The 14,370-nt window shown below is 44.1% G+C and overlaps 2 protein-coding genes across 3 annotated transcripts in view; one reads left to right on the top strand and one right to left on the bottom strand.

Annotated features, from left to right (window-relative positions):
- Nucleotides 1–2,522, top strand: part of NUP210L (nucleoporin 210 like) — a 147,815-nt gene extending 145,293 nt beyond the window's left edge. Inside the window, exons 38-40 of one of the 2 annotated variants that reach the window (XM_060201461.1) lie at nt 225–329; nt 2,148–2,222; nt 2,303–2,522. In XM_060201461.1, coding sequence (XP_060057444.1) covers nt 225–329; nt 2,148–2,222; nt 2,303–2,403 — 281 coding nt within the window. In that variant the 3' untranslated portion in view covers nt 2,404–2,522. The remainder of the gene's footprint in view (nt 1–224; nt 330–2,147; nt 2,223–2,302) is intronic. The other variant, XM_060201462.1, reaches the window with a different exon arrangement.
- Nucleotides 2,523–2,586: 64 nt separating this feature from the next.
- Nucleotides 2,587–4,048, bottom strand: RPS27 (ribosomal protein S27). Its single transcript, XM_007525415.3, has 4 exons — nt 3,978–4,048; nt 3,625–3,733; nt 3,385–3,495; nt 2,587–2,902 (listed from the first exon to the last, which is right to left on the bottom strand). The coding sequence occupies exons 1-4, from the start codon at nt 3,981–3,983 to the stop codon at nt 2,874–2,876; spliced, it is 255 nt and encodes an 84-aa protein (XP_007525477.2). The 5' UTR covers nt 3,984–4,048; the 3' UTR covers nt 2,587–2,873.
- Between the last annotated feature and the right edge of the window lie 10,322 nt (nt 4,049–14,370).

Here is a 14,370-nt window from a genome sequence, read left to right as displayed (position 1 = left end):
CATCACATCACTCTTGGCACACTTGTTAGGGGGCTTTAACTCAGGACCTCCTCCTGAAAAGGTCCAGCCCTTTTTCCAATGCCACCACTGAAGTTGTTGGTTTTACCAAAGCATTGCTCAGCTTGGTATATGGAGCCTAAGGCATGAGTTTTACATAACTATTGTTATTTCTCCCACTTGCATGTGAGTTTAATGCAGCATCTGTCCTTATGTCCATTAACCAGATCAATGTGAAGATTCAAGTGTCCTCCAGAAGTTTGTGGGTTCTTACCAGATCCTCCTCTTTACCCTCTTTGCGTTGTTGGCATCAACAGCTTTCATCTTTCTAGGTAAGCACCCCTTAAATTCTGCATCATAGACTTAACTTGGAAATTGCCTTCAATTCATTTCAAACTAAATGAGGGTGAAAAGTAGCTATTTATCAACACCTAACTTTGACAAGCAATTAGCTTTCTTTAGCTCCAGTACCTAGGAATTAAGATTTTGCCCACTTTACTGTAAAAAAACATTGAACAAACTACTCACAAGTGAATACTACTTCAGATAGGCTAGAATTCTTTTTTTTTTATTTTATTAATTTTACTTTAGTCTGTTTGCATAACCATTATGCTGTCTCCCCCGCCCCAAGGGCTAGAATTCTTACCCCCAGCTTCTTTTTTTTTTTTTTAAGAAAGGATTAACAAAACCATAGGGTAGGAGGGGTACAACTCCACACAATTCCCACCACCCAATCTCCATATCCCACCCCCTCCCCTGATAGCTTTCCCACTCTCTATTCCTCTGGGAGCATGGACTCAGGGTCCCACCCTACTAGGGAAAGAGAGGAAGACTGGGAGTATGGACTGACCAGTCAATGCCCATGTTCAGCGGGGAAGCAATTACAGAAGCCAGACCTACCTTCTGCAACCCACAATGACCCCCAGCTTCTTCACCAGATTAAAGCCTGGCACACAGGAGCAAAGGGAGCAGGGAATTGGTGCTATGGCCTCTTCCTCTGCCTATGAATATGCAGCCAGCAGCAGTGAAATTATACATGCTATAAGTCCCAACTTCATCTGTAATTAATCTAACATAATGGCCAGTTTTGTTGTTTTTTAAAGAATTTATGAGAAAGATAGGAGGAAAGAACCAGCTATCACTCTGGTACATGTGCTGCCAGGGATCGAACTTGGGACCTCTTGCTTGATAGTCTAGTGCCTTAGCCACTGCACCACCTCCCAGACTACGATAATGGCCAGTTTTATTTAAATTCATAGCTAGAGGTGATTCAAACCATTATTGGCCACTGATTCCCATTATATATATATATATATATATATATATATTTTTTTTTTTTTTTTAAGCCACATATATTTAACCAGAGCACTGATCAGCTCTGGCTTATGGTGGTGTAGGGAATTGAATCTGGGGTTTTGGAGCCTCAGGCATGAATCACCAGATTTTTTTTTTTAGAAAAACATCTAAAATCACTGGAATAATAATCCCCTTTAGGGCTGGGGAGACAGCATAATAACTATGCAAAAGCCTTTCATGCCTGAAGCATTAGCCTCAATACCCAGCAACCACCATAAACCAGAGCTGAGGAATGCTCTAGTGTCTCTCTGTATCTCATTAAAAGTAAGATACATAGGAGGGGGGTGTCAGGCGGTAGCGCAGCAGGTTAAGCGCACATGGCACAAGGATCCCGGCTGGAGTCCTCGGTCCCCCACCTGCAGGGGGGTCACTTCACAAGTGCTGAAACTGGTCTGCAGGTGTCTTTCTCTCCCCATTTCCCCTCCTCTCTCTTATCCTAACAGCATCAATGGCAATAACAAGGACAACAAAATGGGGGGGGGGGTTCTCTAGGAGCAGTGGATTCACAATAAAAAAAAAATTTGAGTCCCAGCAATAACCCTGGAGGCAAAAATATATATGATACTAAAAACAATAATTCCCTTTAAACATGTCTGTTAATTTGATATGCTACTTTTTTTTAGGGCCAATGAGAAAAAGAACCAGAGCATCGCCCATCCACTGCATTTCCCCTATTACCATCACATTTACTTTTTATAGCAATACTGATTCTAAAATGAGCCCCTTAATGAGCCCTATCTCTAAGGGAAACTGATTTGCCTCTTTGGTGATACCTACCTTGTTCTTTTTTCCAGCATACAATGCTCTCCTAAACAAGGTACAGACAGTCCCATTTGTTTATGTACCAACTCTAGGAACACCACAGTCAGGTAAGCACAGTCCACCTTTCCAAGGCTCTGATTATGAATTTTATTTACCCTTTTCATATCACTTCTCCCTTTACTTTCAGGTTCTTACACCTCCACTCGTTCTCCCCCTCCCTTCATGAGCCAGCAACCCCCAGCAGCCCAGAGTAAACTACAACACTGGCTGTGGAGTATAAAGCACTAAAACCTCCACTTGGACAACTGTTAAGAGACTGGAGAGCTTGAGCCCTACACAAAATGCCATACCCTTACACTCAGAAGCCTGTAAATTTCAAATAAAATATAAGTTGTTTTTACTTTAAAGTGGTATGTTGAATTTGTTTTCAAGATTAACTGTCAATTCATAATTTTAAGAAAACACAAAGACTCAAGCAAATACGTTATTTATAAGTGCTTCAGATTTTTCAAGCTTGGAAGATTTAGTTTATTTCAAGTTTAGTGTGCCTACCTGGCTACAAGTGTCTGAAATTAACTTCAAGTACTTGACCACTTACTTGCCTCCAATGACTCAAGCAATCAAATCAGTCCACTCTTCTCATTGCCCTCAATATTTGAGGTGGAAACTTCCTAGCAGTAAGCAAGACAATAAACAGGATGTACCCAAAATGTCTTTTTATTGGGATGATTTCCCGCTGATCTTGGTTCAGGGTGCTTTCAGTGCTGCTTCCGTCTGAAGGAGCATCCTGTAAGAAAAAAGTTCAGTTTAGGTTAGTTGACAGCAGCCTACTTTATTCTGACCCTACTCACACAATCTGCCGATGATCCATAAACTTGCAAGTTCCATGTTCTCAAACCTTTTACCTACCACTTAGGTCACCTTTAAGGACCGAGTTTGATATAATAGCAAATTCAACTATGGCATCCTTTTCCCCCTTTTTATTCAATAGGGCTTTGAGAGTTAAAATGTCAAAACTTTTGGTAATGATTTGAAGAAAGAAAAAAACAGCAAACAAGGTTCTTTGCATTATAAGATCCAAAGTTCAAAATCAAAGGGTGGGGAGATAGCATCATAGTTATGCAAAGAGCCTCATGCCTGAGACACCAAATGGTCAATCCCAAGACACCAAATGAGACACCATGATCAATCCCCAGCGCGATCATAAGCCAGAGTTGAGCAGTGCTTTGGGTATATGAAGTCCAAAATCAGTTGTGGAACCATCCATACCTTCTGTAAGCCTTGCTTTTCCTCCTGTAGGCTGGCAGAGGACAGTGGAACAGCCAACGCACAAAACTACCGTTTGTGCATGGCTAAAGACGGTGGTGATCTTATAGCATCCTGGAAGAAAACAGCAAGATGTTTGTCACATACTCTTGTCCATTTACACCATCCTACAACCGCAGAGACGTGGAACCAACAACACAGACGCTACAAGGGGCCAAGAAGGTCGGGGTCCGGGGGGCTCACCTGGGCACTTGACATCCATGAAGTAAGAGTTGGGGCTCTGCACCAGGCGCTTCTTCTTGTGCTTCCGCTTCTCCTCTTCAGGAGAGGGATGGAGAAGGTCTTTCGCCAGCTGGAGACAGAAACAGGTGTTAAGAGACCCGCGGTGCGGGGTGTTCAGACCCGGCCCCCGCCAATCGCGCAGCCGGGCCGCCATCTTATCTGGCCCGTGCGTTCACGCGCCTACATGAGGCGCCCCGCGGCGGGAGCCAGGAATGCGAGAGGGGGGGGCGGGCCTGCTGGGGTCCCAGACCTGGGCGCGGGCACCGCGAATACAAGAGTGAGCGCCCCATCGTAACCTGTACCCATAAACTCACAGGCATGATCTCGTGGGGAGGCTGTCACCGCCGGAAAGGAGCGAAAGCGGAAATCCTGGTCTTTATATCCGCCGCCTGCAGGAAGTGACGAAAAGGCCTTCAGCCGCCATGTTTGGAAGGTCCCTGAGTAAGCTGAGGGTGCGCCGAGGTTTCATGATGGGAAGGTCCACTTACCGTGTGGGAGGTGTAGATGCCCACGGCTGCCTAGACCGGGACTTTGTTTTTTGGTTTTTTTATTCCGTTTTTATTTATTCCGTTTTCATGTGGCATGTATGTTTATGAGAAAGACAGAGGGAGAGAGAGAACGAAACAGACATGTTCTGCAGACACAACAGACTGAACTCAGGACTTTATGCTTGACAATCCCATGCTCCCATGCTTTATCCACTGCCAGCCACCTCCTAGACCATTTATATATATGACAGAGAAATTGAGAGAGGATGGGGAAGCAATACTGCTTCACCACTTGTGAAGCTTCCCCTTCCCCCCAGCAGGTGGTGGGGGGTGGAGGTCTCAAACCCGGATTCTTGTGCACTTTAAAGTATAGGTTCAACAAGATGTGCCATAAACTCCGCCCCACCCCGTTTTGTTTTGTTTTGTTTTTACTAAAACTCCTCAGTTTTGGCTTATAGTGGTGCTGAGGGGTTTTTTGTTTGTTTGTTTTTGGTTTGGCTATTGCACATTTTTATCAAGCCCCAACTCTCTCATGAAATTGTGTGCATGCATTATTTCCCCAATAAAATGATATGAAAAAATAATAAGTAAACACCAGAGAGGAAGAAAGAAAGTGAGGGAAGATGACAAAAGCACAGGTTGAGGCCAGTGCTCCATCAATGGAATACTGATGTCCAAGGTTCTCTGTACATCACTTAGTCAGATGGAGATAAAACTAAGAAAGGGGTGAGGGCCATAACATAATGATTCTACAAAAAGACTCTCATGGGAGTCGGGCAGTAGCAGCGGGTTAAAGCGCACGTGGCGTGAAGAGCAAGAACCTGTAAGGATGTCAGGTTCTAGCCCCCGGCTCCCCACCTGCAGAGGAGTCGCTTCATAGGCGGTGAAGCAGGTCTGCAGGTGTCTATCTTTCTCTCCCCCTGTCTGTCTTCCCCTCCTCTCTCCATTTCTCTCTGTCCTATCTAACAACGACGACGACATCAATAACAAAAATAACTACAAGAAAAATGAAAAACAAGGGCAACAAAAGGGAAAAAAAAAAAAAAAAAGGACTCTCATGCCTCAGGATCAATCCCCCAAACCACCATAACCCAGTACTGGGCAGTGCTCTGGTAAATAAATAAATAAATAAATCAGAGAAAAGCTCTGAGCACACATATTACCAGTCACAAGGACATAGATTCAAGCCCCTGTTCTGCACCGGCAGTGGGGAAGCTTCAAGAGCAGTAAAGCAGGTCTGCAGGTGTCTCTTTTTCTCAATTCCTGTCTAATAAAATAGGGGAGGAAAGAAAGTATTGCGAGTTATTTTTATCCTGAAGTAAGGATAAAATTAGTTTTAGCAGTGTAGGAGGTGGTGAAGTATATAAAGTGTTTTATAAACTTTCCAACATGAGGTCCTGAGTTAGATCCCTGGTATCAAATGTACCATAGTGATGCTCTGATACTCTTTCCCTTTTTTTCTCACTAATAAATAAATAAATAAATAAATTTTAAGGGGGCCTCTAGAGGAAGACAGAAACAGGCTGGGTTATGGACTGCCAATGCCCATGTCCAGCAAAGGTGTAATCACAGAAGCCAGAAGTCCTACCTTCTGAACCCCCAAAAGAATTCTGGTCCATCCTCCTAGAGGGGAAGAAATGTTAGGGGACGGGAGTCGGGCTGTAGCGCAGCGGGTTAAGCGCAGGTGGCGCAAAGCACAAGGACTGGCATAAGGATCCCGGTTCGAACCCCGGCTCCCCACCGCAGGGGAGTCGCTTCATAGGCGGTGAAGCAGGTCTGCAGGTGTCTACCTTTCTCTCCTCCTCTCTGTCTTCCCCTCCTCTCTCCATTTCTCTCTGTCCTATCCAACAACGACAACAACAATAATAACTACAACAATAAAACAACAAGGGCAACAAAAGGGAATTAATAAATAAAATAAAATAAAATAAAATAAAATAAAATAAAAAGAAATGTTAGGGGACAATGACAAGAAGGCTCTGAAACCCAGTCCATCAAGATCCAGAGAAAGAAGAGGAAAAAAACAGAAAGACATTCAGAAGTACTAATAGGTATAGCTGTTAACTTCAAATGGAAGAGAGAGCAGGACCATATAAAAAATGAGAAAGAGGGCAGGGTAGATAGCATAATGGTTATGCAAACAGACTCCCATGCCTGAGGCTCCAAAGTTCCAGGTTCAATCCCCTGCACCACCATAAACCAGAGCTGAGCAGTGCTCTGATAAAAAAAAAAAAAATGAGGAAGATAAGTAGGTAGGTAGGTAAGCAGGCAGGCAGGCAGGCAGACAGACAGACAGACAGATAGATAGATAAGGTAGGTAGGTAGATAGACAGACATGCAGACCAACCTAGCTATAGAAATAATAGTCGGGAGTCAGGCGGTAGCACAGCAGGTTAAGCGCACGTGGCACAAAGCTCAAGGACCGGTGGAAGGATCCCGGTTTGAGCCCCAGGCTCCCCATCTGCAGGGGAATTACTTCACAGGCGGTGAAGGAGATCTGCAGGTGTCTATCTTTCTCTCCCCCTCTCTGTCTTTCCCTCCTCTCTCCATTTCTCTCTGTCCTATCCAACAATGACGACATCAGTAACAACAACAATAATAATTACAACAATAAAAAAAAAAAAAGGGCAACAAAAGGGAAAATAAATATAAAAAAAATTTTAAGGGGGCTCAGAGGTGGCACATCTGGTAGATATCACACATTACCATGTACAAAGATGGACACGGACACACACACACACACACACACACACACACTTTCCTTAGTGGTGAAACAGTGCTGCAAGTCTCAGTCTCTCTCTATCTCTCCCTCCTTCTTTCCCTCTCTTCCTGTCCTTCTCCCTCTCCCTCTCCTTCTTCCTTCCCACTCAATTTATCTCTGTTAACATCCAAAGTAAACAAACATTTAAAAATGAATCTTTAAAAGAGAGATAAAAGGGCCAATCTTTGGCATGGGGGGAGGGGGGTGACAGGAGTGAAGCAGGTATACAGGTGTCTCTTTTTCTCTTTCCCTATCTTCCCCTTCCCTCTCAATTTCTCTCTGTCCTATCAAAATAAAAATAGAAAGAAAAGAAAAATGGCTACACAGTGATTCATCATTCAGGCACTGAGCCCCGGTGGGAATTATAAATAAATTAGGGTGGAGAATATAGCATTATGTTTATGCAAATGGATTTTCTTTTATGTTTTAATTTTTCTATTATCTTTATTTATTGGGTAGAGACAGCGAGAAACAAAGAGGGAAGGGGGAGATATAGAAGGAGAGAGAGAAAGATACAGAGACACCTATCGCACAGTTTTGCCACTTGCAAAGCTTTCTTCCTACCGGTGGGGACTGGGTGCTTGAACCTGTGTCCTTGCACACTATATGTGCACTTAACCAGGTGTGCCACCACCCAGCCCCTGCAAAAGAATTTTCATACTTGAGGCACCAATGTCTCAGCTTCAATCCCCCAACCACAATTAGCTAGAGTTGAGCAATGTCCTGGTGTCTCTCTCTCCCATTTAGATTAAAAAAAAATACAGAATCAATAAATGATAAAACTTATTTCTCTATAGTCATGTTATCTATACTTGAGCTTCCTGGTTCCTAACATAACATCTTCACAGCTCCAGTGAGGTGTCAAGAATCTTGTTTTGGGAGTTGGGCAGTAGCACAGCAGGTTATGCGCAAGTGGCGCAAAGTGCAAGGACTGGCATAAGGATCCTGGTTCAGGCCCCCGGCTCCCCACCTGAAGGGAAGGGGTCGCTTCACAGGCGGTGAAGCAGGTCTGCAGGTGTCTCTCTTTTTCTCTCCCTCTCTGTCTTCCCCTCCTCTCTCCATTTCTCTTTGTCCTATCTAACAACGACTACATCAATAACAATGACAGGGAGTCGGGCAGTAGCGCAGCGGGTTAAGCACAGGTGGCGCCAAGCGCAAGGACCTGCGTAAGGATCCCGTTTTTGGCCCCCTGCTCTCCACCTGAAGGGGAGTCGCTTCACAGGCGGTGGAGCAGGTCTGCAGGTGTCTGTCTTTCTCTCCCCCTCTCTGTCTTCCCCTCCTTTCTCCATTTCTCTTTGTCCTATCTAACAACGATGACATCAATAACAACACAACAATAAAACAAAGGCAACAAAAGGGAATAAATAAAATTAAAAAAGAGGAACAGTAACAACAACAATAACTACAACAATAAAAAAACAAGGGCAACAAAAGGGAATAAATAAATAAATATTAAAAAAAAAGATAAAAAGACTCTAGAACATAAGGTCCTGGGAGTGATTGTAAGTACCAGAGTGATGCTATGGTTTTTCCTCTTCTCCTTTTTCTTTTCTTTCTTTCTTTTTTATTTTTTTAAAGATTATTTATTTATTCATGAGAAAGATAGGAGGATTGAGAGCCAGACATCACTCTGGTACATGTGCTGCCAGGGATTGAACTCAGGACCTTATACTTGAGAGTCCAATGCTTTATCCACTGCGCCACCTCCCGGACCACCCTTTCTTTCTTTCTTTCTTTCTTTCTTTTTTTTTACCAGAGCACTGTTCAACTCTGGCTTATGGTGGTGCAGGAGATTAAACCTGGGATTGGCTTGTCAGAGAAATGACAGTCACAGGGTTGGGGAGACAACATAATAGTTTTGCAAAACAATTTCATGCTTGAGACTCTGTGGTCCCAGTTCAATCCCCAGCACCATCAGCAGAAGAAGACAGAGAAGGGGAGAGAAAGACACCTGCAGACCTACTTCACCACCTGTGAAGCGACCCCCTCACCCCCATAGATGGGAATCCCAGGGTTCGAACCGGGACCCTTACGCCGGTTGCTTGCACTTTGCGCCACACTTAACCTGCTGCGCTACCACCCGACTCCCCGATCTTGTTTTTCAACTTCTGTGAGATCATACCATATTCATCCTTTTGTTTCTGACATCTCACTTAACATGATTCCTTCAAGCTCCATCCAAGAGGGGGTGAAGAAGGTGAATTTGTCATTTTTAATAGCTGAGTAATATTCCATTTTGGATATATACCATAGCTTACTCAGACACTCATTTGTTGTTGGACATCTGGGTTGCTTCCAGATTTTGGCTATTACAAACTGTGCTGCTATGAACATAGGTATACATATATGTATACCTAGGTATACATATATACAAGTTTTTTATTATTGTTGTAGTTATTATTGCTGTTAGTGTTGATATCATTATTGTTGGATAGGACAGAGAGAAATGGAGAGAGGAGGGAAAGACGGGGGGGGGGGGGAGAAAGATAGACACCTGCAGACCTGCTTCACCGCTTATGAAGTGACTCTCCTGCAGGTAGGAGCCGGGAACTAGAACTGGGATCCTTTCCCAGTCCTCAGGCTTCGCACCATGTTCACTTAACCCACTTCGCTACCACCCGACTCCCCAGACCTTGCGCTTTGCACCACATGCACTTAACCCACTGCACTACTGCCTGACTCCCACACATAACTTTTTGGATGGGTGTGTTGGGTTCCTTAGGATATATCCACAGGAGAGGAATTGTAGGGTCATAGGGTAGGTCCACTTCTAGCCTTCTGAGTTTTCCAAACTCCACAGAGTTTGTTATGAACAGAATGTTCACCAAAGAAGATAGCCAAAAGGCCAAAATAAATATTCTAAAAAATTTTAAAAAGAAATAAATGATTGTGGGGGGAGATAAGCATAGTGGTTATGTAAACAGACTCTAAGGAGCCAGGTAGTGTTGCCTAAAGTAAGTAGTCTAGTAAAAAATAATGAATGAATGAATGAATGAATGAATGAATGAATGACAGTCATAGAAGGGAGATTGCTCCAATTGAAGTTCAAGAAAGTGTAGATATAATTTCTGTGGGATGGACTAATTCGATAGTGTAATTTTCTCTAGATTCCACCAGGGAGCAGACTGATCCAGTAAATAACCCTTAAGGCATTCCACTTACTAAGGACTTGGGACAGAAACAAGTGCTGGTGAGGATATGAAGGGGAAAAGGACACTTCTACACTGTTGGGAGAACAGTAAACTGGTCTAGTCTCTATGGGAAATAGCCTGGAGATTCCTCACAATATTAATAAATGTTGGGTAGGCAAAGAATATAGAAGCACATCTATAGTACATCACATCTACAATCTGTATAGTATAGCACATCTATAGAGCTCTGCACAGTGTCATCACAGTGTAGACAATAGTCAACATTTGGTAACAGCCCAACAGCAAATGAATGGAGAAGGAAAACGCAGTCTATAAAAACAGTGCAATTTTACTCACTGGTAAGATGAGATCTTGTCTTTTGCTACAACATAGATGTTAGAAGGGATTATGCTAAGTGAACTAAGACAGGAGAAGGACAAATACAAGATGGATGATCTCACTCAAAGATGGGATCTAAGAAACAATGTTGGAAGTTGGGCAGTAGCGCTGCAGGTTAAGCGCAGGTGGCACAAAGTGCAAGGACCGGCTTAAGGATCCCGGTTTGAGCCCTGGCTCCCCACCAGGTGAGTCACTTCACAGGCGGTGAGGCAGTTCTGCAGGTGTCTTTCTCTCCCCCTCTCTGTCTTCTCCTCCTCTCTCCATTTCTCTCTTTCCTATCCAACAATGATGACATCAATAACTACAATAGCAATAATAATAAAAAAGAAACAATGTAAAGGTAAACATAGGGTGAAACTTTTTAAATATATTTTTTAATTTTTAATTAATTAATTAATTAATTAATTTGTTATTGGATAGAGACAGAGAGAAATTGAGAGAGAAGGGGGAGGTAGAGAGGAAGAGAGACTCTACCTGCAGACCTGCTTCACCAGCTGTGAGTGACTCCCCTGCAGGTGGGGAGTCAGGGGCTTGAACCAGGATCCTAAGCCTTACTTGTGCTTTGCACCCCTTGCGCTTAACCAGCTGCGCTACTGCCCAACTCCTGAGGGTGAAACCTTAAAGCTTTGGTCAGGGGCCAGGGAGTGGTGCACCTGATTGAGTGCACACATTATAGAGCACAAGGACCCAGGTTCAGGCCCCCGGTGCTCTCCTGTGTGTGTTCTGTGAAGCAGTGCTGCAGGTGTCTCTCTTCTCTCTCTATCTCTCCTTCCCCCTCACTTTCTCTTTCCTTACAAATAAAAATAAATAAATAAAATATTTGGTCTACTGAGCAGATTAGATGATTCTAATTGGGAAAAGAGTTAAGAGAGTGTTGGATGTCACCTGGGAATTATCTCACTTACTGCAGAGGTGACTTTGAAATATGAGGTGCTGGGTTAAGCACACATGGCGCAAAGGACAAGGACTGGCACAAGGATCCCAGTTTGAGCCCCCGGCTCCCCACCTGCAGGGGAGTCGCTTCACAGGCAGTGAAGCAGGTCTGCAGGTGTCTATCTTTCTCTCCCCCTCTCTGTCTTCCCCTCCTCTCTCCATTTCTCTCTATCCTATCCAACAATGATGACATTAATAACAACAACAATAATAACTACAAAGATAATAAAAAAAGAACAAGGGCAACAAAAGGGAAAATAAATAAATATTAAAAATATTTTTTAAAAAAAAGAAATAGGAGGTGTCAAATTCAATCCCTGGCATCTTATGTGCCAGAATGATACTCTTGTTCTCTTTTCTTTCATGTTAATAAAGAATATATATATACATATATATATATTTTTTGCCTCCAGGGTTATTGCTGGGGCTCAGTGCCTGCACTATGAATCCACTGCTCCTGGAGGCCTTTTTATTTTTTCATTTTGTTTTCCTTCTTTTATTATTGTTGTGGTTATTATTGTTGTTGTTACTGTTGCCGTTGTTGTTGGATAGGACAGAGAGAAATGGAGAGGGGAGAGGAAGACAGAGAGGGGGAGAGAAAGAGAGATACCTGCAGACCTGCTTCACCTCCTGTGAAGCGACTCCCCTGCAGGTGGGGAGCTGGGGGCTCAAACTGGGATCCTTGTGCCAGTCCTTGTCCTTTGTGCCATGTGCACTTACTCCACTGCACTACCGCCCAGCCCCCTAAAGAATATATATTTTTAAAGACTTTCTTTTTATTTATTTTCCATTTTTGTTGTCCTTGTTGTTTTAATAAAGAATATTTTCAAAGAGGGGGCTAGGAGATAGCATAGTGGCTATGCAAAAAGACTTTCTTGTCTGAGGCACCAAGTGCTCCAGGTTCAGTCCCCAGCACCACCATAAACCAGAGTTCAGCAGTGCTCTGGTAAATAAATTTAAAAAGGGGGAGGAGTTGGACGGTAGTGCAGCAGGTTAAGTGCACATGGCACAAAGTGCTTGGACCGGAGTAAGGATCCTGGTTTAAGCCTCAGGCTCCCCACCTGCAGGGGAGCTGCTTCACAAGCGGTGAAGCAGGTCTGCAGGTGTCTGTCTTTCTCTCCCCCTCTGTCTTCCCCTTTTCTCTCCATTTCTCTCTGTCCTATCCAACAACAATAATAATAACTACAACAATAAAACAACAAGGGCAACAAAAGGGAATAAATAAATATTTATTTTAAAAAAGGTTGGGCAAGTGGCTTAGGAAGTGGCAGAGGGTAGCATGTCAGACTTATGCCTTTGAGGTCTTGAATAGATCTCTGACACTGCATATGGCAAAGTGATGTACTGGCACTTAAGCTAACACACTCGCTCATTAATAAATCTTTTAAAATATTTCATTTATTTATTGGATACAGACAGAGAAATCAAGAGGGAAGGGGAAGATAGAGAGGGGTAGAGACCTGCAGCCCTGCTTCACTGTTTGCAAAATATTCTCCCTCAGGTGGGAGCTGGGTCTTGACCCAGGCCCTTGGGCACCATAGCTTGCCCACTCAAGCAGGAGCGCCACCACCTGGCCACATAAATAAATCTTTAACAAACAAATGAGAGGAATAGGGGCGCAGTGCCCTATGGTGGAAGGAACTGATTATTTAGGTGTTGAGTGAGGTGTGCTGGCCCATATTTTGAGGAGATGTGAAATTGTGAACAATAACTACCTCCCTCCCCACCCGATTCCACCAACAGAAGACAGCTCAACTCTAGTGTGGGTGGGGATTTGAACCTGGGACCTGGGAGCTTCAGGCATGACAGTCTCTTTGCATAACCATTATACTGTCTCCCCAACCCAACAACTATCTTTTTTTTAATTTTAAAAATATTTTATTTATTCCCTTTTGTTGCCCTTGCTGTTTTATTTTTGAAGTTATTGTTGTTGTTGGATAGAACAAAGAGAAATGAAGGGGGGGAGACAGAGAGGAGGAGAGAAAGATAGACACCTGCAGACCTGCTTCACCGTCTGTGAAGCCACTCCCCTACAGGTGGGGAGTCGGGGGCTCGAACCGGCATCCGTAGCTGGTCCTTCCGCTTTGCACCATATGCGCTTAACTCGCTGCGCTACCGCCCGACTCCCACAACTACCTTTTAAAATGACATTTCCCCAGTTATAAATTTAAAAACTAAGGGTTTAGAATTCTTTTTTTCCCCTTCTGTTGCCCTTTTTTTTTTTTATTGTTGTTGTAATTATTATTGATGTCGTCATTGTTGGATAGGACAGAGAGAAATGGAGAGAGGAGGGGAAGACAGAGAGGAGAGAAACAGAGACATCTGCAGACCAACTTCTCCGCCTGTGAAGTGACTCCCCTGCTGGTGAGGAGCGAGGGGCTCGAACTGGGATCTTTACAGGAGTCCTTGGGCTTTGTGCCACCGCTGGACTCCCTGGGCTTAGAATTCTAACACTAGGGGTCAGGCGGTAGCCGGGCGGGTTAAGAGCACGTGGCGCAATGTGCAAGGACGGGCGTAAGGATCCCAGTTCGAGCCCCTGGCTCCCCACCTGCAGCGGAGTCACTTCACAGGCAGTGAAGCAGGTCTGCAGTTGTCTATCTTTCTCTCCTCCTCTTTGTCTTCCCCCCTCCATCTCTCTCTGTCCTATCCAACAACGACGACATCAATAATAACTACAACAACAATAATAAAAAAAAAAGGGCAACAAAAAGAAAATAAATAAATATTTTTAAAATAATTCTAACACTAGAATTACAGTTCTGCCTTCCTTAAATGGCTACTCCAGAAACCGTTTCCCAGTTTTTGCCACCTCGAAGCGCATTCCCACCGTCACCTAACTGCCCTCCTTTCGCTGTTGTGCCCAGTGGTTAGCGCTCGGGACGGGAAGAGTCAGGCCGAGGGCCGGGCAGGAAACAGGGGGCCCGGGGAAGGCGGGAGGTGGCAGCCCTGCGGCCCTGGAGGGAAGGGAGGCAGGGGTGGGCGGGCAGAGGCGGGG

The sequence above is a fragment of the Erinaceus europaeus genome, chromosome 11, assembly GCF_950295315.1.
Source record: "Erinaceus europaeus chromosome 11, mEriEur2.1, whole genome shotgun sequence".
NCBI classification, from domain to species: Eukaryota; Metazoa; Chordata; class Mammalia; order Eulipotyphla; family Erinaceidae; genus Erinaceus; species Erinaceus europaeus.
This window is presented reverse-complemented; position numbering and strand designations above follow the sequence as displayed.